A 20689-nucleotide genomic window follows, 5' to 3' on the forward strand; every position below is an offset into this window, starting at 1 on the left:
TTGTGTGTGCAACAGGGCTCCGTTTATCAATAAGTGATGACTCATAATTTATTCAAAGCCGTTTACGTACAAACACTTCCCTTCTGTGGTGTAACCTGAAGGATTATATTATATAATCACCTCACTGGCACACACACACATTTTAGCTCTTCAGTGTTTGCATTATTTTGCACTCTAATGCAGTGCAGTCACCCAGCAAGATTATGAATATCCATTCAAGTGTGTGGTTTGTTTTTTTATACGACCATAAAAGACTGAACACCTTTTGACTTGTCGTTGATTAAATGTACATTGTACAACGTACATCAAGTTGCCAAGTTTTCTTTCAAGATTTCAATTTAATCTTCCCTCTTTGTTGCCAAACTACAAACTAACTGGAGCAGCCTTGCCAAATGGCAGCATTGTGACTTTTCATAGCAGCTTGTTGGAAACTTTTAATTTGGCTTAAAGCACAGCAGGGACGTGTGGTCAGAAGAGGCAAGGGAGTCTGTGCCTCCCCTGCCATCATGAAAAGGGGAAAAAACTAATTCATTTGTTTTTATTATAAAGTCATTTTCCTTTTATTTCAGTAGCTTTGCATCATTTTAAACCAAAATCGCTGAATCTTTATAGTTATGTTAAAACCGAAGACGAGTCGCTCGGAGGAGGCAACCTCCTGCCTTGCCTCCTCTGAGGATTCCGTAATCACACGGCTGCCTATGCTGACAGGCTATGGAGTTAGACTGAACTGCTGTCTGTCTCTATGTCGCTGTTTAAGTGTTCAAACACTGTGGCTATATTAACTAATTTCCGTAGTTAAGCTGATGTATATAATATCTAGCGTTTTTTGTCATCTGTCTGTAACGTCGTGTTTCTTTCGATGAACAAAACGGCTTTGAAAAGAGACCCAACGGAGGCAACGAAAAAAAGCTCTCCAGCCTTATGGCAGGGAGCGCTAGTGATCCCGGGATGCTTCATGCGCCCACTTGTAGAATATGTGATCTCCAGTTCAAATTTACAGTGAACAACTATGGAGCAGTCGTCCATTTATTTCGTTTTAAATTCTTTTTTTTTTTCTTCACATTTCGTTTTACAATGGAGGATTACATATGCAAACTCAAACGATTTTCAACCATGGATTTTCGGTCAAAGCAGGAGGTCATCAGTAAAGGAAGAGCAACTCAGGAGTTGAAAGGTTTGATTAGGACAACGGGACTTCGAAGCATGTCTTTTCAAACGGAGTGGTACGCACGATCGAAAACAAGTTTTTGATTCCATGTACTTTATTGAGTGTCTTTATGTGTGACGACTGGTGATATGGGATTTTAATTAAAATAGTAGTGAAACCGCAATAAACGAACGGCGATGTAGCGAGGGATTACTGTATTCTAATTGTATAGCGTGGTACTGCTAACTCAAGGCATGTGGCTATGTTAAATAATCTTCTCTTACCTTGGTCCTCGATGTCTAGATTCTTGATCATCCACTGAACAATATCAGAACCTGAAAAGATAAACCACAGCGCTCAGCACGCAGACATCTGTACTCTTTTTCTGGGAACGATAGCGTCGGCACTTTTAACCCGCTGTCCATCATCTTCAACATCATCATCACAGCGCATAGAAATTCCTCTCGCCTTCCACAGTGTGGGCGAATGACATCCCAGCTATTATTTTCTGACAGCCTCTTCAAAGTTACATCCCGTTAATTGCAACGAGTGCAGGTATCATGAGCCGCTTAGCAAATGCAGTAACAACACGATGGTGGGTGACTCACAGCAAAAATAAATCTTAGTTTATCTTAAAATAGGATTACCTTTTTTTACATGAATGAACTTTAAAACCAAGAGTAGAACACATAAATAATAGAACACATTTGAGTCAAATGAAACAAAATGGCGGCTAAATATGTTTGTACAATGCGATCATTACCACACAACCAAGCAGCACCTTCTGCTCTCTCGCCGCCTTCTCTCACCACAACCTGCGACTTGTGTCATTTTAGGCTAAATATAGCTCCTAATAAATAAATATATCCTCTGAGCGGTTATTGCTGTCTGCCGAACCGTCAGGTGAGAGGACGCGAGTGTGAAATGTCAGGCGGTCCCCGCGGCTGTCTGGCGGTCCGTCCGTCTTCTATTCAGTCTTACAAGCCATTCTTAATGTGCGTTTGGTTTGCTTTTCCTTGCATCGTGACGTAACCGCATAAAACCAGATCTTACCGTCATGAGTGGAAACGTCATCTTCACACATGAGCCACTTTTTAAATGTGATGTGTGAGGTTATCTTCAAACAATGCCAAATATGACCGAGTTTTGCTTGTGCGTGCAAGGGCGCAGCTGACAATTTTAGAAGCAGGTTGATGGGAATTAACATTGCTCATTAATAAAAGTGAGGGCAAAACCTGCATAGTGGAAAAAAAGGGACTCACAACGGTTACAATGTGTATTGTTTCATCACATCACCACAATTCCAATACTGTATCACTGGTGGAGCCCTGAGGGCAACATCTTGCTAAAAAAAAAAAATAATAAAAAAATTTCAATAGGACCTCACAGGAAAGAGAGAAGTGCGTTGTGGCTTTGGAATACAATAAAAGTGGGTCATTACTGATACCCAAACCATTTTCTTTTATTAAGTGTTCATGATTGGCCTGCTATTAATCTCTGGCTACACAATGGAAAAGCATGTCAAAGAGTCTTTGCTAGCATTAGCGGTTCGCATAAAAAGGTTCCGAAGAATATGACATGACAAAGCAGCTCTTTTGTCTTCTTCCTGACATTCCGCCACTGCTGGATTTCCCCAAAAATTTGCGTGAACAAAAGATTCCACCGCTTTGTGGGTGCCAGCTAGCTCAGGTGGTGACATGAGAACAAGGTGAGCCTCACCTGAAAAAACGCTGGGGATCTTAGTGAGGAAACTTTTGACTGTTCGGATGGGGATGCCGTTTTTCTCAGCCTGCATCCGCGCTATGACTTCCTCCATCTGGAGAGAAACAGCAAAATATGAGAAGAAAAGAAAAGAAGAAAAATCATACAAATAGAAAGAGAAGGAAGGTCAAAGGTCAAATTTTATTACGTAATACAAATCCATGTATTTAAACAAAGCTAAAGCTAATATACTCAGGCTAGCACAAAGTAAACATTTTTGAAAACGATTAAAAAATGATTCTGCCCCCCCTACAAAATTAGCTAAGAAATTCAATTCAATGCAAATTTTTCGATGAGAGCGATCAAGTATAACTCCCCCCCCCCCCCCCCCCCCCCAGCTACCAGCTGCTCCATTGTGGACGGCGGCTCGGCTTTACGACCTCGTTGATATGTTGATGCCGCATCAGCGGCAATTGCCGGCTGAGAGTCGCGCATGAGGACACTTGAAAGAGAATGCTTTGGCAGCGTCTTGGCTTCAAGCACCGTCTTTGTGATTGCCGCCACCCACTTTACCGCCAGACGCAGCTCAAAACACGTCAGCGGGTCACAGGCTGCGTCAGGCGATGTCTACGACCAACAATTGTCGCTGTCATATTTTTAGCTTTAGCTGCTCTCTGCGACAAAAAAAGTGCCATCAAGAGGACGTTCCTGTCACTACCCGTCACGGTACACTTTGCGTCTCGTATGCAGGCGCAGTCACAGGCATTTCAGAGGCATTTGAGCTGCTCAGAGCGCTTGACCGAGTGACAAATTGAAAGCGGGGAGCGGAAAGGGAAACAAACGATACATATTACAGCATTTGCGCGTCAAGGTGACAGAAAAGTTTTGTGAAGTGTGCGTGGCCTTGAATTGAATGTCAAGAAACTCAAATGATGAATGAAAAATGAATACAAACTACAGCACATATAAAGGGAATTACTCAATCAAGGCTTGCCCCCTCAATCTTAATTTGTCATTTTACTGAGACACTCATTTCCTAACCTTGTGGGAAAGACCCTTTTCCTGTGGCAGGCACAGCACAAAGTGACTTCCAAAAAGACATGCTTGGCTGAGTTTGAGTTGGATGAACTAACAGAGACTGGAGCGGAGCCACTAGGCCCACTGTCAGGTCCAAGGCCGTTGACCTCCGACCAAGTGTTCTTCCAGGTGAATGGACAAACGTTCCCCCACAGACACTCCAAAAAGGGAAAGCTGTCATAGCTGCTAAAGAGGAGACAAACCCCGCTGTGTCTACTTCATAGCCTGCTTCACCAGCTGTCGATGGTTCTTAACATCAACAAAAGCGTAGGTGACTCGATACGTGTCCCTGTGGTACACCACGTGACTCATCGTTGAGTTGGAAAGCGCTATCCAAGATTACCCTTTATAAACGATATGAGTTTATTTAAACCGAAGTGAGGAGTCCCTAATGAGCACTTTGTCCCGCAGTGATTAGCTCAAAGCAACCTTGGCAGCCAAGCAGGGATCAATAGAAACTCACATTTGATTTGAAATGTGTCAACGGATTATGACGCATCAGACTGTTTGTTCATTTTGCCGTCATTGTTATTGTCTTTGCGGTGTATAGATTGGCTTGTTGGAAGTCCTCCCCGGACATGTCCGATTATAACTCGCCAGAGTATTCTGCTTCCGAGAAAGATGAAAAAGCTGTCAGTGGAGCTCATTCGGGAAAGGGAAACCGATTGGATTGCACAATTGAGTGTTTTGTGCGTCTGAAATGAATTTCTGTGCAGTTTTCATTATGAAAGCACTCACTTTGAAAATGCAATAGGACGATTTTGGCTTGAGCAATTCGCGTATCGGGACTGTAGCACTTTCTTTGGAAAGTTGGCCGGATTCTCAAATTAAAGATGTAGTCGATGTAGTCAGTGTGCACCTCGATTCTTCGACTTGTTTACGGGCTATTATTGATACGCGCGAGGCCGAAATCGTTAAAGCAGGAGCTCGAATTTCATTTTTAACGAGGAGACGTCTCCTCACTTGCTTATTTATTGCGGTTATTAAGCTAACAGGCTAACAGGAACTTGCTGACGGGCAAAAAAAAATGGTGACAGCAGCTCATCACAAAATAAGGCAAGTGGTTTTTTTTTCGCCTTTTTTTCCACCTTTGTTTCGTTGCAATGTGCTGAAAGGTTCTTTCAGGTCAGGCAGAATATTTTTCCTGGCCATCACATCTCTGCTAATTAATTCAAATTGGTTTCATCTCGTGGCTTTTTGAAGACTTGTGCTACATGACGCCAACCGTTCTGTGCCTGTCTTTGCTCACACCAAATGGGGACATTGATCAATACCCTTGCTTCTCTTCTCTCTCTCTCGTTCATCCGCCCGCACATGCTAAAATGCCACCGGCGTGAATATTCACCGTCTTCAAGGAGCCTCTGCGGCTTCACGCTGTGTTGCGATGAAGACCACAAGTCTGCCCTTGACAGCCAAAGTGTCCGTCTTTCTTTCCTTTCTTCCATCCAGCAGTGTTCATGTTGAAGTTTGAAGGCAAGAGTTTGTCTCCTTTACGACCTCGTCCATATGTTGACAAGGACAAGCACATTCTTCTGTACGTGCCGAGTGACTAACAGAGCCTGACACTTGAAAAAAGATGATTATGGTGGACACACAAAGCGCAATCAGAAGCTTCTGGAGCAGCGTTTTTAGCAACAAACGGCGGCGTTTTCAATTACCGCTGGCCCGCCACGAATTGCTTTTGAAGTGCCGGCAGGATATTGGAGGTCTTGAGGTATGCAGAAGGGGTTCAAGAAGGTTATTCAATGGACGGTGAATTACTTGGATTGATAGCGTTTTGTTTTTATACTTTAGGTTGGATCATCGTAGGATGAAATTCATGATGATTTGGAAAATTTGGTCCACTTGAAGAGCACTGAATGGCCATTTGTTAAAAACCGATGATCAGTTCAGTTGCCATCTCATGTTTTGCTGCCCAAGGCATTCCTGAAGACCTCCGGCTATAAAATGAATGCGCGCAATTGATTGACGTAATTCCCCTTTGAGCCGTTCAATAAAAAAGACCACACCTATAGCGGAGAGGAAAGATAATTCATACTTGATACCCTCTCAAAATCCAGCTGATGTTTGTGGAAACAAAAATGCCGGCCAGAACGGCATCTGAAATAAGGAGGAGTCATCATTGCACGCACTCAGGCGGTCTTTGCTTTAGCCCATCGAGGCAAGCGGAAGCGTTCCAAGGTGCATTACAGCGAGTGCCAATCAATGTCATCGTATACTTTAGGAATCGTGCGTCTCCTGCTGACAGGCCGCTCTGTTTGGCCAATCGGGAAGGTACATTGGGCTCGATGGCGTCCTTACATAGCAGAGTTTGAGCGATTCTATTGGAACTCCCGTCACGTAGGACAACAAGTCGCCATGATAGAAAGTTTCAATGACAGCGCGGCCTCACAACAAAGCAGCCATCCGTGTCAGCAAGCAAGGAGGGGGGGTGTTATTAGTGAGCTCATGCTGACGAAGCCGTCGAGTCGATGACGCCAATCTCAAGTCTCTCCGAGCTCGCCTTCCACTTGTGAGTTACCACAGCAACGCCGTGTCCGAGCACAGTCGCAAGGATGTCTCTGCCAGCTTCCCGTTGGCTCATTCGTCAGAGAGGAAAAAAGAGCCAAAGGCAAAAGTGGTTTCTAGAACTTGTAGTACTTTGAAAACATCTCGTCACTTATCGTTTAATGATTTATCCTTCCTATTTGAATTAACATTAGCAAGATTCTCGTCACAGAACCGTTTAAGTAAACACCTGGGCGCTAATTCTCGGGTGACGAGTGGGCCGCATGACATCCGGCGAAGACTTGCGGAACAGATGCAGGGGTGACAACGGTTCCCTGAAGCGTCAGGCGGCGATCACGCCATCCAACACAAAAGTTGATTTCTACGGGGGACGCTGCGCCACCGGGCCGTCGGCCATTTTACGGCATCTGCCGTTCGGTGCTGCCGCGCTGTCACTCGTCTTCATCGACTTGGTTTCCCCCTGCGTGTACACAATTAGTCCCACGGAGCATCTGCTACTTCCCCTCGCTGTCTTTAGTCATCATTCCATATCATTCGCACAGCCTGGAGACATCTCCGGCATGGCTTTTTTTTTTCCACACTTCACGACTTTGTCTTCCTAGCAATCGTGTAAGAATTTTTCAGATGAGAACTCCCACCAAGCAGCATTATTGCGTGTTCCAGAAGGGGGGTGGAGGGGTTGTTGCTGTGTGGCATGTTCAGCGGGTAATGGGAGCCGGCGATAAGACAAGGCTAATGCCGCTGTTAAACACGGATGATAGCGCTAGCATTATCGTAAACACGTCTGATGGACAGCGAGAGACTTTCTTCGGACGCTCACAAATGGATGTTGTCAGCCGTGATGCCTCGTCAGCCCGCAAAAGCTCCTCCGAGGTGTGACTGAAAGCCTTTTAATGGCTTCATTTTATTCGTTAATGGATAAAAGCTGGAAGGATTTTTTGTTCTTTTTCCATGTGTCTTTTTTGGCGGCAGCGGCGACTTGCAGCGTTCCCGAGGTGTGTTGTACTGTCATGTGTGCACTTAAATACACTGCGGCTGTCTACTCTGGACAATGATGATGATTACACTCAGATGAATACACGCCTAATAGAATTCTGACTCAATCAAATCCAAAATGGACCTTTGATTGTAATATCATTGTCCGCTTTTATGTGCACAGTGGAACCTCCATCTCCGATGCCTTCAAAGTTTGCCCAAGGTCAGCTCGGATAGCCGTTAGCGACCCCGTCGAGAGCACACACGCTCTACCTGACAGACCGAAATGTGTTGACTGTGTCTTAGCCAATATTCCTGACTCTGGAGTTATCATCTACTGTGCATCCTCCTGCTCGCTATTGCCCAGAGACTGAACGCCTCTGGCGTGCAACAGCAGCAAGAGGATGTGCAATACGTCCTTAACTGCCCTCCCCGAGGAGCGAACCCACACCGGAGACATGCATTGAATCCTAAATCAGGGTTGTTTTTGCTTCAAGCGATTTAAACACGAGGATGTATCCTCATTTGACAATGATTCCTAATTTTTGGATTGACTGTAGCAAATTTTGCCAAGATTAAGGTCCAAGAGGGATCCATTTTTAGTTTGGTTACAGATTGACTTTTAGAAATGATGGTCTAAGAGTTGAAAAGTAAGATAAGAGTAGCATCATCTAGCGTGTCTCAATCTGTCTAGAAGCCATTAATAAAATAATTAAATAATTAAATAATTAAAATTAAAAATATAATGATAATAATAATAATATCAATAATAATAATAATAATAATTCAACTGAGAATATGCAGAACCAAACCACATTTTTTCTTCTGACTTTTCACGTGGGGTCTGCTCATACCAATTTTTAACCTCCTATTGACTTTTAAAATTTTAGTGACCCCACACGGCGGCAAAAATGTAATTAGATGTGCTTGGGGCTCTTACGATACTTATGGAGCGCACGCCACTTAAGAGTATCTCCACACACAATCGTGAGTCTTCTCCCTCAAATCTATGAAACAGTTTTGGTTTGACTTTTCCAAGCATATGAGGAAGGGGGGGAATACGTTTTACCACATCACACGACAAGATTATCAGTCAAGATTATCTTTAAAAGACATAATCAATCCTTTGCTGACTTTGATTGGGTGTGCAGGCAATCAGGCTGAAATTCGGGCCGCTTCACATCACACCGTAGCTTTGAGCCCGTTCTATTTTCTGGCAAGAACGACGTGATGATTCTCCTCACGCTGCGGCCGCCGTCCTTTGTAATCACAGCCTGTCCTCACGCAGACAACAGCTGGCAAAAAGTGACCCCCTCTGACGTCCTGTAGCAATGTGTGACTAACACCCACGTCATCGCAGCGTGCTCCCAGCGTGTCACTTCATTAGGGAGGCCGCCCCCCAACATGCCAATGAGATCCAGTCGGCAAGATAGGCCGACAATTCAAGATAACAATGCTCACTTTTGATTGGCAACTGTCAGATATTAGTGGTTGAAATATTTTTCCCCCCACTACAATATTGCAATTTTTTTTTAACTCATGTACTGCCAGCCCAGTTTAAATAGTCGTCAATGGCAGTGAACGAGTTAATGTTCTCCGATGCTTCACATCACCCGATCCCCTTTTCTAAACTTTTCATGTTTTTAAACAAATGATCTGATGGTGCTGGCAGGTGGTGCAATCGTGTTCCTGGGGCAGGACCTCGCTCTAATTTACATGCGCACACACACACACTCATCATCTTGGTGGGCGGGCAGTGGGCGCGATGACTAAACCAAGGTTGGCCATGTGCTGGAACATAATCCACTGAAAGCCAATCTGCCGCCTGCTCACCCACCATGATTTTATCACTCAAACAGTACGCTAACATAAATTAGCAAATAAAGGAAGCACTGATGCTGCTTAAGACTTTTAGGCAAGGCGTTAAAGTTCACTTCAATAGGTGTTGTCATGTCATTTGCTTGCCAAGGTGTGAAAATAATGGATGAAATTGATGTTTACTGTAAGAATCAAATTTGTATCTAGACACGACTGGATACTAAAGCTTCTTTTTGCACTTGGATTGAGTCGTAAACCCCCGACGACTTTCAGCTTTCCCTGAATGACAATTGGTGCTCACCTTTTTATCAATGTAAAATAAACTGTTGCTTGCACGTGGGAGCCATTAACATTAGTTTTCATTATTTTTATTGGCTTTATGATCGCGCAGACTGACATCATGGAACTCCATTTGCTTGGACAGTCGAGTTCATCCGTCATCAAGGCGAGCTTGTTAGCAGTGTCCAAAGTGTCTGGCTGTACATTTGAGGAGTCTCCTCATTGGGCACCAGGGAGCAAATTTACCCCGACCAAGCAGAGTGGAGCATGACAAGGAAGCGAGTGAGAGCAAAGCCGAGAAGGGAGGGGAGGGGCGAGGGGGGACGAGCATGGAAACAGAGGTGTGTCGGGAATAGAAAAGCAGCAACGATGCGGTCTATTTTTAGATGCAGGCGGCGGGGGTCCTTACTCCTCAACCGCTCCCTCCTCTCCATCCCTCATTTACCACATTCCTCCTTGGCACGTGTGACAGACGCTCAGGACGGCTGTGAGTGTCCTGAATAGCAAAAAGCAGCTGGATTGCTGGCAGCCTGACATTCGGCCTTTTCACAGACCCGACAAGGACAGCACAAGTGGCTGCTCGGGCGCACGCAAACGCTGAAGGGGCGATGCGGCGCCACTTTGACGTTTGTACTATGTTTGAAGATGATGGACACCTCACAAGCCGTCACTTCCACAATGCTGCTGGTTGACAAAAGTGATGGATGCGGTGAAATGCTCCCTCATCCCACAGATACAAGATGAAGCTTCGATTTGATACGTCCGCCTTCTAATTACATTACCACATATACCGAGATGGCGCTAAAGCAATACTTTGTAATTGTTTCTGTGAAACAATAGGCAATACCATATAAGGCAACATCTCTTATATTGACCAATTTGTGATTGGCCTGTCATTCCATCAGATTTCAAACAAATGATGCCAGAATTTAATCAAATACATTTTTTGCGGTCGGCCTTGTCGAGGTGGAATCAGCTGGTAAATATCCTGTCTGTCTTGCATTTTACACACACACACCCACACTTACACGCACACACATGCACGCACACGTGTCAGGCTCCGATGCAGACTACATTGCATACAAGGGAAATGAATACCTTGCGAAATTATACAAAGCCCAAGTATTATATTTTTGACCTTGGCTTTTGTTTGCGCCAACTCCGATAAGAATGATTTCAGCACGGTGGGAATAGAAGATGCGATAATTCTGCAAATGTTCCGATCCAGGAGTGGCGTAAAGGTTAATTAGGAGATAGCAATCGGTGTTCACAATGTCCATGCCGACCAAAGAGATGACAATTAATGGAGGTGGATTTTAGTTTTGAATTAGTCTATAAAACGATATATGCATACATTAGCAGCAAAGGGTAATGGTCTTCATAAAAATAAATAAAAAGGCAAAACACTGAACTCGGTATTCAGACGAAAATAGAAACAAATATGACTCAACATGTGAGTCATGATCTTATGCAAATCACGGACAGTCAATTTAAACGATAGAAGGGGCCACATTTTTTCGTCAGTGCTAGTCGGGTCCACATTTTTTTGTCAGTGCTAGTCGGGTCCACTCAGGCTGATGTCTCTAAGCTAACGAGACAAGTACAGGGGCTTGGAGGCGCTGGTGAGCAATATCTGCCATCTAGTGGCCAACACTGTTATTACCACTTAAGACTGCTGAGCTTTTCGCTTTTATTGTATTGTAAGTCAATCGACGGATATTATGTGTGCAACCTTGCTCTTACTTCATGTCAATTCAGGAAGACAATGTCAATACTGTGAAATGAATTTTGTTTTGTTTTTAATTAGTGTAGGTCGCTGACAAATTCCAATATTAAATGCAAATGAATTTAAAGCAAACTATCACGGTGCCGCCATTTGGAGAAAGCAGCAAGAGACTCCTGATGGGGTTGGGCGCGCTGGCGAAGCTGAGCTAACAGCGCCGAGCTGTGAGCCTCAGTTGGCTGCTCAGCTACTTTTAACCTGCAAGCTGTGAGTGTTTGTGCGCCTCTGATGACTTGAAAGCGCCACAGCTTTATGCAAATCCACTCGCAGAGTGTTTGCCAAACGGCAAAACCGAAATTGTAATGGGACGCCGGGTAGTCATTTTCTCGTGAATTGCATTGTGTCAAATGTACCATGTCAGGGATTGCTTTAGGTGATTAAGTCTTGGTCCTGTAGTCCTTTCAAGGCTCAAACCTGGCTGTATTGTCGGCATGCTTGTCCTCCTACTGTAGGTGTCAAGGTTTTCTTGATCTGTGTGCAACTCTGGTCGCAGAATGGAAAACAATACTTCGAGTTCCTAATAAAGCTTTGAGTCATGGACACAGGAGGAAGAATGACTGTGCTGCAGCAAGGGTCTGAATATATTGCCCCCCCCCCAAAAAAAAACTGCCGCCATCTCTTTGTGAGGATAAAAGCTGACTGGAGTGGCACGCTGCTCCCAATCAAAGCGAGGCGAGGGCGGTCGAGAAGGACACAGCACCAAAGCAGGTTGAGACAAAGTTGGTTTTACTGTGCAGGTGTTAGAGGGAGCATCAAAGAGCTGGAGACGAACCAAAGAGGACATTAGCGCCGTCGTGGTGAGGCCAAAGGGCTTCAAAATAAAACCAGTGGAAGGAGATGGACAGTCCCACATGAAGAGGGAAGAAAAGAACATCCCGGTTTCCAGCTGGCAAAATGAACTGCAAAGAAGCCGAGGCGATGCACAAAAGATTTTTTTATTGGTGTTGACTCTAGAAGGCTGCAAATAAGATTTGAGCTTTGGCAATGAAGTGAGGCGGCAGAGAAATGTACATAAAGGCGCAGTTGTGATATTGAAGGAACGCTAAACAATTTTGGTTTGCTACTTTTGCAGATATTTTCGACTGGTGTCACAAATCAAGATAGATTTCAGCAAAAAGTCATCCTTGTTCAAGTCATCTCACGACTCCCGACAAGACTTTTTCCTAAATGTTGAGCTGGAATGAAACGTCCAGACAAAGGCAAGGAGGTCAGAGTCAGCCGCTATCTTAACGTCCAGTCTGCCTTCCACCCATCTATAATCCAAACAGACAAGACTAAAGGCTACAGCTGTGCCCGACGTACACCGATGGGTGTGGGGGTGGGGGGGACGCTTAGAAGCAGACGGAGCGCCGCTATCTTCGCTAGCGGCTCCAACTGCGATTATACATTTTTGCAAAGAAAAGCCGCTTCATCGCAATCATTTAGGCGTGCTAATGGGATTTATTGCTAGATTCGGATACCTGACGACAAGGAGCAAAACTTTGGAATTAATCACGGCTAATCACAACATTACATAAGCTTTAGCAGTGTGGCCCAGAAAGAAAAACATGATGGGAAGCAGTCATTGTTTTTTTTTTTTTTGCTTTGTTGCAGATTGGAAGATGAGCCAATCAATAGTACTCTCTTCCAGGGAAGGCTCGATGCCTCCTTTAATCACGTCTGGTGCACCTTTGAGTGTCCAATGACGCAGGTAGTGAGCCAATATTTTTTTTTTTCTTGGTACCTATGTACATTGATCATGATAGCGTTTGCAACAATTGCTAGACATTCGTAATGCAGTTCTGCTTACCTTTTAGCATTGACGTAATGCTAACATTAAGTACTTCACTTTTATTTTTCAAATAGTTTTTAAATATTTTGGTGGGGAAATACTTTTTGATCATTTCAGTTGTATGTAGGTGTCCACTAGCCAAGCATTTCATTTATTATTTTCTCCATCTTTATCGTGGTTAGATTGGTTCAACACCAACATGTTAAGATGTTAATTAGCTGGCTTTGATTACAGCTTAACATGCTGCGCAATGTGAATGTATCGTCTCGCCGCTTCTTCATTATATCCCTCGGAGACATCGCAGTTAAATGTCGTAAACAATGTCGACACGGCCCAGTGGATTATTTGGCGTTGCCGCCTCTATTGACTGTAGCAGGCGCGTGCCGTGCCAGCCCTTCTAATTGGCATTTAGTTATTGACCACGGTAAATGTGGACACGATGGATTACCAAGTCATGAGCCAATCGTCCAAGCTGGCGGTGGCGGCGTTCGATAATTTGCAGTTGACGTCGAAGCCACGCGCATTTTGCGACACGCAGGGCAGATGTACAAAAGATTTCTCTCTGATCTTGTAATTATAGATCAGCCCTCCTCACCCGCCCCTCAGTTTTTTGCTCTGTTTCCAAATCTTCTGATTATAGGTTGAAGGCGGCATTTTGCAGTTTTGCAGGGATGAGGCAAAGTTTTCCGAAATGATCTCACGCCGGTGAGGCAATAGGCAGATCAATAGGAGGCACCAATACCTTCGCCTCGCTTGTTAATTCCGTTTATTTCTTGCTTCATTAGTGCGTCTCACCGAGGGAGGGGCAGGGGTGATGCTGCAGCTCTCACTGCTTAGCATCAACACCTTCTCCAAAGCAGAGTAGCACGCCTAAAGGAACATTAGCCGTACGTGTGTTAGCAATACGTCTTCTCCAGGAAGACATATCACATGATCCAGCCCATGGGTAATACAGGCTGACTTTTTGGTGATACGAGCATCTGGCAAGGCGGTGTCTGATAAATAATGTCATCAAACGGACACCGGCAGGAAGAGGCGCTCCCATCAGACAATCACTTAAGGCGAGCGGCGCTGATTAGATCGCACGGGATTTAACGGCAAGGCCTTCTTCGCTGTATCACTCTTGTGGGGCTCCTCCAATGTTCTCTGCCGCTTCAGATTTTCAGTTCAGTATTAAACCCGTGATTTTGGATTGGTCGGGAGTCAGCACTCACCAGGAGCTCTACGTGTAGAAGGATACATATTCATTGCAAAATTAATTATTTCTGTCTCGATAATCGTATCCCGTTTTGACATCACTGTCAACAATATTGAATCGTTTTCATCGATTCCAATGCCCACATAAATTCTGCTATATTCGTCTTTTAAAGTGGAAAAGACCTTTGGAAGTCATCAATTTGATTAAAACACCCCAAAAATGCACATACGGTCGTCACAGGCGGAAGCTGCGCCATAAAAAACAGTCACGTGACACGAACAAGACCGATAACGTTAAATATTGACACCGCTAACTTTTGCAACAGAAGGCGTGTATGAATCACGGCGGCGCCACTGTGGTAAAAATTGACAGTGATTATGTTTGATGTAAGGTTTCGTGGCGTACATACGACTGCGTTTGCTTAAGTGCTTTGAGGTGGCGCAAAGAGAACAATCGAAATGGCAGCGCCAGTACACTCCTTTTACCTCATTTGCCGCAAAGGCGGCGTGCCGCCCGGGGAGCGTTTACGTCCAAAGTGATCCGTATTGACACGCACGTGAGCGGCAGAATGCAAAACTGTTCGCTCTCCATCGACTGAAGAGAATAATGACGGCGTGAAATAGCGGCGCTCGAAACAAAATGCGCATCGGTGCCGTTGAGGATTGATGGGTCCGCGTGGAGACAAAAGCCAAAGCGGCGAGCTGGAGAACAATTACTAAATGCCCGTCGGCAGCTGAAATGTAAATATGGGGTGACCAGACGCTCGACAGGCTAATGTTCTGTTTTAGTGCCATGCGGGATTGCCGTTCTGACAATCTTGACTTGCTGATGACGAGCTAAAATGTAAACGGGAGAATTGAAAAAAAAAATGAACCATTAAATGCTGAGCGATGTGATCTTGTGGAATAAAGGAAGCAAGAACGTGATTGTTTCACGTCATTAATTGGTCTCATTTGAAAAGACCTGACAGGTGTCTAACATCAAAAAGGGGTGTGGCTTATGTATTTTTTCAGCCTTTGGTAAGACATTGGTGACTAATGCTGTATTAAAAAGGTGCCGGCTGATGAGCGTCCATGTTCTGAGTGGCTGAGAATTCGTCTTGTCGGCGGCTCGCATGAAAAATTCAGCTCTCTCTCTCACGTTCGCCCCACATAACGCTACACGCCGCCATGTCCATGTATGCACCGGGGTATTATTCATGCCAAGCACACGTGAGCAGGCACACACGTGTGCTTACTTTATCTATCCTTCTTTCTCAATATATCTTTTTCTCAATATATATATTTTTTAAAGTCTTGACATTTGTGACATAATCACGGTCATTTGGACTATTTCACTAATTTTTGCATTAAGCTGATTTATGATAAACAGGTCCTGTAATAATGTGCAATTGACAATTAAGAAAATCCCATGTGTCCATTGTTGTAGTTAAAAAGTAACAAGTGTCTGTGCTCTTTCTGGCCGAGGCGTCCTTCAGGGAAAGAGAAATCGCTATGGCACTCATCTACAAGCAAAGCAGGTCAACACCTCGACTCATCCGTCCTTTTTCATTAGAGGCTAAACGGCGGGAATGGAGCAGCGGACGAGAGCGAGCCCGAGTGAAAAAGAGGAGAGAGAGAAAGGAAGGATACAGCTGCGGTCCTGGTGGAAGCGCTTTTTAACTAGCATCCGCCGTCCTTAACCGGAGAACTCCCCGTGCTCTTGTTATGTAACTCCCAACGGTAACTATTGAGGAGATGAGAGCGAGCTCATATCAACATTTACACGCCGAGTTTATGACATTCATGCACAAGAAGGCAGAGGCCAATAAAAGCATCTCTATTTTTTTTTTATTTATATATGAAGTGGCCCAGTCATAGTGGGTGGCCGCCTCAACTGGCAGCTAGCGTGCGCCCGAGCCCGAACCGCGTCCTTTCCATTGAAGTTTGACCTCAAACCACTCAAGAAGCGGCGTTTTTATCCTGGCTGCTGTGACGGCCTTCTCGCTCTTATGCCGCCGCGTATGTGGGTCAGCAAGCGCGTGCCTTCACACAGGTCCAGTCCAGATGAAAAGCCACGACGCGTTTTGAAGAAAAATTCAAAGTGGACAAAGGATGCTGAGCTGTCATCGCATGATTTTAAGATCGGTCTCGAAACAAATCCAGTATTTAACTGTCTTAAAATTATGAATACAAAATAACAATGTTTAGATGTCTGTCTCCTAACAGGACAAGCACAGATCATTTTATGTGAGCCTCTTCTGAAAAATATAGTTTTCATTGCTTGTACAAGTACATAAAAATAGTCAGGTCTCTGGGGTGTCTGCCCCGCCATCTTCCGTGTTATCGAACAGCCAAGTAAAATCTTTTATTATCCGTCCCTGTCTGAAAAGGTCCCAGTGAGCAAGCCATTCGGGATACTAACCACCTACACGCGAGTTTATTCAGCCATGACTTGGCCAGCCAGGCTGGCGAGGATCTGGCAATTTATAACCACGGCTTGGCTATGGCATCCCGAACACTGGACCCGAAAGGTAAGCAGAGCTGCCGTGAGTTCTGGCAGATGCCGAGATTAGCGCTAGCTAACGGCAAGAAACTAAAGTTGGCGTTACTTGATGTAACGATGTGAGATTGTCATGAGGAAAGATTTGATTTAAAATTAAAAAATGATTAAAATCACGCATTTATAATAAAAAAAAGATGATAGGCCAGTGAGCGATACATATCACAGTGTGTAATACGGCAGCTCACACTTCATAACGGAAGCCTCACGTGCGGCCTAAGTGAATTTGCCTTCAGATTTTGACACGCCAGCAAGTGCCAGACTCAAATGGCTCAACCTTTTTTGTTATCTTTTTGTAACTAATAAAGTCTAGGCCACTGGGGAGCAGAAGCCTCTCTTGTTGGCAGGGAAGCAATTTCCCAAAATGGATAAAAAGATTGCCATCAAATCAGCGGCGGCGGAGCGCGCGCTCGTACATCTTTTTGTCACATTACAGGTATTAAAATTACAAGTCCGCCTCAAGTTTGAAACATATTATCTTGCGGTTCCAGCTATTTCGTTGCCAACGTGATATGCATGCTTCATTTCAAAGTGAGCCTTTCACTTAACGTTATTGCCTTTTGCTTTCGTGTTCACCAACAAAACAAGAAATCGGCCAAGGCGATCAAAACGCACCCCGCCACGTAGCAAGGTCGAACATGCGAACGTTGCATCATGAGTTAATTTATCTAATGTGCGAAGCCGCGCCGGATTAAATTGTCTCGACACTGCACTGCCCCTCCCCACGCTTTTTTTTTTTTTTGCCATTCTCCGATAACACTCACATCCCGCCGGTGTCGTTTCTCCTCCATGAAGGCAGACTAAAGTGCCTTCTCCCAACATTGTTAACTATGTCAGCTTCTGTACAAACAGTCGTTGCACCTGCGAGGAAAACCTGCGCACACGCGTGCTCTACAAAACCTTGACGTGCAGTCAGCTGATGTTGCAATAGAAGCCAGAAATGAGCACAGGCTATGTTGGAAATCGCCAGTTATGGTTACAAACACACAAAATGGGGTGGGGGAGGAGAGGGTCATCAATATTGGATGCTGCTGTATCAATAATGCATCACAAGCGATAAGGTGAAGATGCATGATACAATATATGCAGGGTGCTCCCCAAATTTATATTGTCTATTACAGATTTTCAAGCCCTTAAGCAAGCCAAGGTGCATATTTCAGTCAGGGTGAGTAAACAACCACCATCTTTCCTGAAATGATGATGATCTCATCTCAGTTCCTTACTCAGTGTGAAATCTGGGTCACAAAGCTATAATTCCGTTAGAGAAAACGGATGTACACACTGCCCTCTCGTGGAAGAGCAATGGATTGTTCAGCCTGTCAGTATACGTCGCTAGCACGGCTAGATGAGCAAAGATACGATGAATATATAAGATATAATTTGTGGTACCATATTTTTCGGATTATAAAGTGTACTTAAAATAATTCAAGTTTTAAAAAATCCCAAAATAGACCTGCTCTTTGTGTGTGAATATTTTTTTAAGGAATATCACTCAATGTTAACTTTCTATTAGCCTGTCAATGGCATTTTGCATTGACCACTAGCATTAGCACTGGCGATGTTTCTAAAACAAAGTTTGTCTCGTATTAGTATTGTATTGTATTATACAATTGACAATGTGTGTACGGTAATTTGGTACATTGATCACATTTCTTTGATCCTAACGCCACAATCAATATCACAATTAAATTCCGATTAATTTCACAACGTAGACCCAAAAAACACAAACCGGATAACTGAAGGTACCTTTCTGTAAACGATCATGTTGGGGGACTCGTCCGTGACCCCGTTGGTCCCCTGTCCGCAGCTATTGGTCTGCGCCATGGTCCGGTAGAAGTCGCTCTTCCACGGTAAAGGTCAGGTGCTCCTGCGATGGACAGAACTGATATTGGAATCGGCTGGAGGGACGACGAAGACAAAAAGCCGTCTGGCCCTTACCTGGCCGCACAGAGGATTATGCCCCGATCGTGTTTAAACATAGTTGACATTTATAGGAGCAGCAAACGTCCGTGCACCTGTTTGCATCCCGCAAAGTCTTGACAAAGAAGGGTGTTTTTTTTCTTGTTTTTTTTTCCCCAAAAATATCAGGTCAGCCAAATGTGAATTCTTGCAGGGGGAGGTAAAGGTTCAGGCAGGAAATGTAGTGTCAGGCAAGAAGTCTGCCCTCAGGGTCCATCTGCCTGAAGATGCCTTCAGCATTCACTCCTTGTGCAGCTTTGTATACATTCTAGCAAAGTGGGTCAGCACCCAAGTTTCTTAATTCAAACCTTGCGAATGACCACTGCCTACAGAATCATAATTTTACTTCCTCGATACCAATTTTTATTCGGACGGGCCTTTGCTGGAATATTGTTGACTCAGAACAGCAAATCGTGAAGGAAAATGGAAACAGAATGTACAAGTGGGCCATTTTCTACATTACTTATGTTCAGGGTCACGAGAAGCTGTAGATGACATCGGGCGAAAGGCCACCTACTCACTGGATCGGTCGCTAGTCAATCATAGGGCACATCCAGAGACAAGCTTTGGCGCTCACATACACACCGTCGCTGAGTGTGAACTGAACCCACGCGGCCTGCGCGGAAGTCACACGAATGCATCACTGTGACCGACCAATGTATAGTCGTTTTATGTTTTCCACTAGTGTTGGAGAGGCGCCCTAAAAATGCCTTGGCCATAGATTAGAGCAAGCGACTAAGCAGATGCAGTGGAAACAGCACACCGTCCCTGGAGGAGGTCCTCCACAATGCAGCTTAGACACAGCAGCCACTCGGGGCTGCACAGGCAAATGTTGGAGCGTGCATGTTTTCGCTCCGTCGTCATTGCTGTTATTTATCCGCCGCACGCACGCACGCAACGTGAAATTGTCGCATGCCTTCATGCAAAAAAAAAAAAAAGGAAAGAAAGCACGAAGCATGCGAGCTGCTCGTGTACGAGGCCGCCTTGTGTGTCTTCGGCAGCACCTTGGACAGCGACCAACAACGCCCCTCATCCGCGCGTAAACACGCAAGACAACGCAACACGCCAGCAAAAAGCAGGCGAAGGCGGTCGTGTGTCTTGTGAGTGCGAGCAGAAGGTGGTGGGCTCACCTGAAAAAACGCACAGCCCCCCACCCCACCCCCCGAGGCTGGTGGGACCCGTGGATCGGGACGTGCGCGGACGCCGTGGACCCGGGCTGGCCTTGAGCGTTGTCAAGCGGTTTGCTGAGGAAGGCGAGGCGGACTCATCGGCGGCTCCAGGAGGCAGACATTCGGTGGACGACTCGCTCCCCGTCTCGTTCGCTCGGGCTCTCTCTCGCTGACTCTCGCCGCGCTCCTTTCTCCCCGCTATGCTGTGAAGCGAGCGGGCGCGCACCCTCGCGGCGCCGTGGACGCGCATCGATCCGTGACCAATCACGTGCGCGGAATAAGTTGCAGCCCGTTTTAAGGAACGATTAGTTCCTAAATAGAATTAACCTACATCACGTTCATAGAAAGTGGTTGCTGTTGGCACACTCATCATAAAGAGCTGGTACAGTATACATGAATGTGTAGAGAGGCGAAAAAGCACTGAGAAAGGCGACACTATTTTTTTGACTGGGGAGAACTGGCACAAAGGCAGGCACTGGTGTCAATGTGAGGGTACATTCGAGATCAGTAGCAGACATTTTGCAAAAGTTTCACAGTTACCCTGTTAAGATTTACGACGAAATGCATGCACATAAACAATAGGAGGTTCGATCTTAAAATGATTAATGCGTGATTTGCTATCACTGGGACGTCAGGTGGGCCGTATGAAATTAGCAAATTTCTTTCAGTGGTACAAACATTTATTATAAACAATATTTACTTATAATTGTTTAATAATGACTTTTTTCTATATGCTAATGTATGTCTACATTTGTAATTAAAT

General features: G+C 44.9%; 1 protein-coding gene across 7 annotated transcripts in view; it reads right to left on the reverse strand.

Moving 5' to 3' along the window:
- Window positions 1–20157, reverse strand: part of rgs7a (regulator of G protein signaling 7a) — a 30010-nt gene extending 9853 nt beyond the window's left edge. For 2 of the 7 annotated variants that reach the window (XM_088385306.1, XM_088385305.1), the window contains exons 1-4: window positions 19888–20156; window positions 18545–18665; window positions 2867–2963; window positions 1432–1482 (exon numbers count right to left, since the gene is read on the reverse strand). In XM_088385306.1, the coding sequence (XP_088241432.1) occupies window positions 1432–1482; window positions 2867–2963; window positions 18545–18622 (226 nt within the window). In that variant the 5' untranslated portion in view covers window positions 18623–18665; window positions 19888–20156. Of the gene's footprint in view, window positions 1–1431; window positions 1483–1794; window positions 1857–1910; window positions 2175–2200; window positions 2341–2866; window positions 2964–18544; window positions 18666–19887 lie in introns of those variants that run through there. The other 5 variants (XM_088385303.1, XM_088385304.1, XM_088385309.1 and 2 more) reach the window with 5 other exon arrangements.
- Window positions 20158–20689: the final 532 nt, after the last annotated feature.

Source organism: Syngnathus floridae, chromosome 9, assembly GCF_059516105.1.
Source record: "Syngnathus floridae isolate MCC-2025c chromosome 9, RoL_Sflo_1.0, whole genome shotgun sequence".
Lineage (NCBI taxonomy): Eukaryota > Metazoa > Chordata > Actinopteri > Syngnathiformes > Syngnathidae > Syngnathus > Syngnathus floridae.